The 1,231-nt window shown below is 57.1% G+C and overlaps 1 protein-coding gene across 1 annotated transcript in view; it reads left to right on the top strand.

The window, feature by feature from the left end:
• IPO7 (importin 7) overlaps nt 949–1,231 on the top strand; it is a 36,606-nt gene continuing 36,323 nt past the window's right edge. Inside the window, exon 1 of the mRNA XM_021402303.1 lies at nt 949–1,145. Coding sequence (XP_021257978.1) covers nt 1,062–1,145 — 84 coding nt within the window. The 5' untranslated portion in view covers nt 949–1,061. The remainder of the gene's footprint in view (nt 1,146–1,231) is intronic.

The following is a 1,231-nucleotide window of genomic DNA, read 5'->3' as shown; positions in this document are numbered from 1 at the left end:
TGCTACACTGCAACTGGGTTCTGCTGGGCCTGCGTGTTTTCTAGGCTTACCTGGAAAGACAGCCATTCATCACTGCTTCACCGGTTAGATTTATAAATGAGGCACTACTTTTCATACTTGCAATAAATAATATTTTTTAAAAATCACATTGTGTAAATCACAGGAGTTGTTAGCATTAAAAACAAAACAGAACAGTAGTAAGAGAAACAGAGGAATCCAGTTTTTAGTTCAGAAGAGATCACAGAAAAGCCATTCATTTGGGAATTTTCATGTATGTTTTGTGTATGACAAGATCCCCTAGGTACACCTGACTCAGAGCAGATATTGCCGCTGCGATGGCACTGTTTGGCCCTCGGTCATTCTCTGGAGCTGAGGCCAACCAGTAGAGGATGGCTCTGGGAATTGAGCTGGCTGCATGCTGCTAGTGCTGGGAACGGCTGCGGCCCACACCTCTGTGTATGGGGAACATGGTAAGGCCCCCGGCATAGCAGGGTGTCAGCTGCAACCCCATTTTAACGTGGCATTTCCTAAAGCTGTTTAACTTAACTAGTAAAGAGACAGTATCCTTTTCCACTTTTCTAATGTTGATCGATTTGTACTGTTTGCCACAGGTATGTGCGTTTCTGCTTCTTAATTTCATGGGTTTTTTTTCATGGTATGCCTTCTTTTGAGAATTATTCCAGAACGAGCTGCCGGGGAAACTTTTTTTTTTCTTGACGGTGTCTTCTGAGTGTGCACCATACCCCCCTCTCAAAAATGCCGAAAACATTTTCACGCGTATCACCTGAGCTCGGCCCCGCAAGAGGCGACGGCGCCGCGTGGCCTTCCGCGATGCCCGCGCACCGCTACTACAGCTCCCGTGGGGCCGCGCGGCGCGGGGCGGGGCGGTGGCGGCGGAAGGGCGCCGCTGGCGGGCGGGCGGTGGCGGCGGGGGCCGCTCTATCCGGGCCTTTGGCGCTTCCCTTCCTTTCGCGCCGGCGGCCGCTGCGAGGCGGCGGGTCCATGTGCGCACGGCGCGGCGCGGCCCCGGCCCCTGTCCCCCGCCTCCCGCCGCCGCCGGCATGGACCCCAACACTATCATCGAGGCCCTGCGGGGCACCATGGACCCGGCGCTGCGGGAAGCCGCCGAGCGGCAGCTCAACGAGGTGAGAGGAGCCGCGGGGCCTGGGCCGGGCGGCCGCCACGCCGGAAGGGGCACGGCGCGGGCGGCGGGGTCGGGACGGGCCGCGGG

Source organism: Numida meleagris, chromosome 6 (assembly GCF_002078875.1).
Source record: "Numida meleagris isolate 19003 breed g44 Domestic line chromosome 6, NumMel1.0, whole genome shotgun sequence".
In the NCBI taxonomy this organism is placed as follows: domain Eukaryota; kingdom Metazoa; phylum Chordata; class Aves; order Galliformes; family Numididae; genus Numida; species Numida meleagris.
The sequence above is the reverse complement of the archived record's forward strand: the minus strand, read 5'-3'. Positions and strand labels throughout refer to the sequence as shown.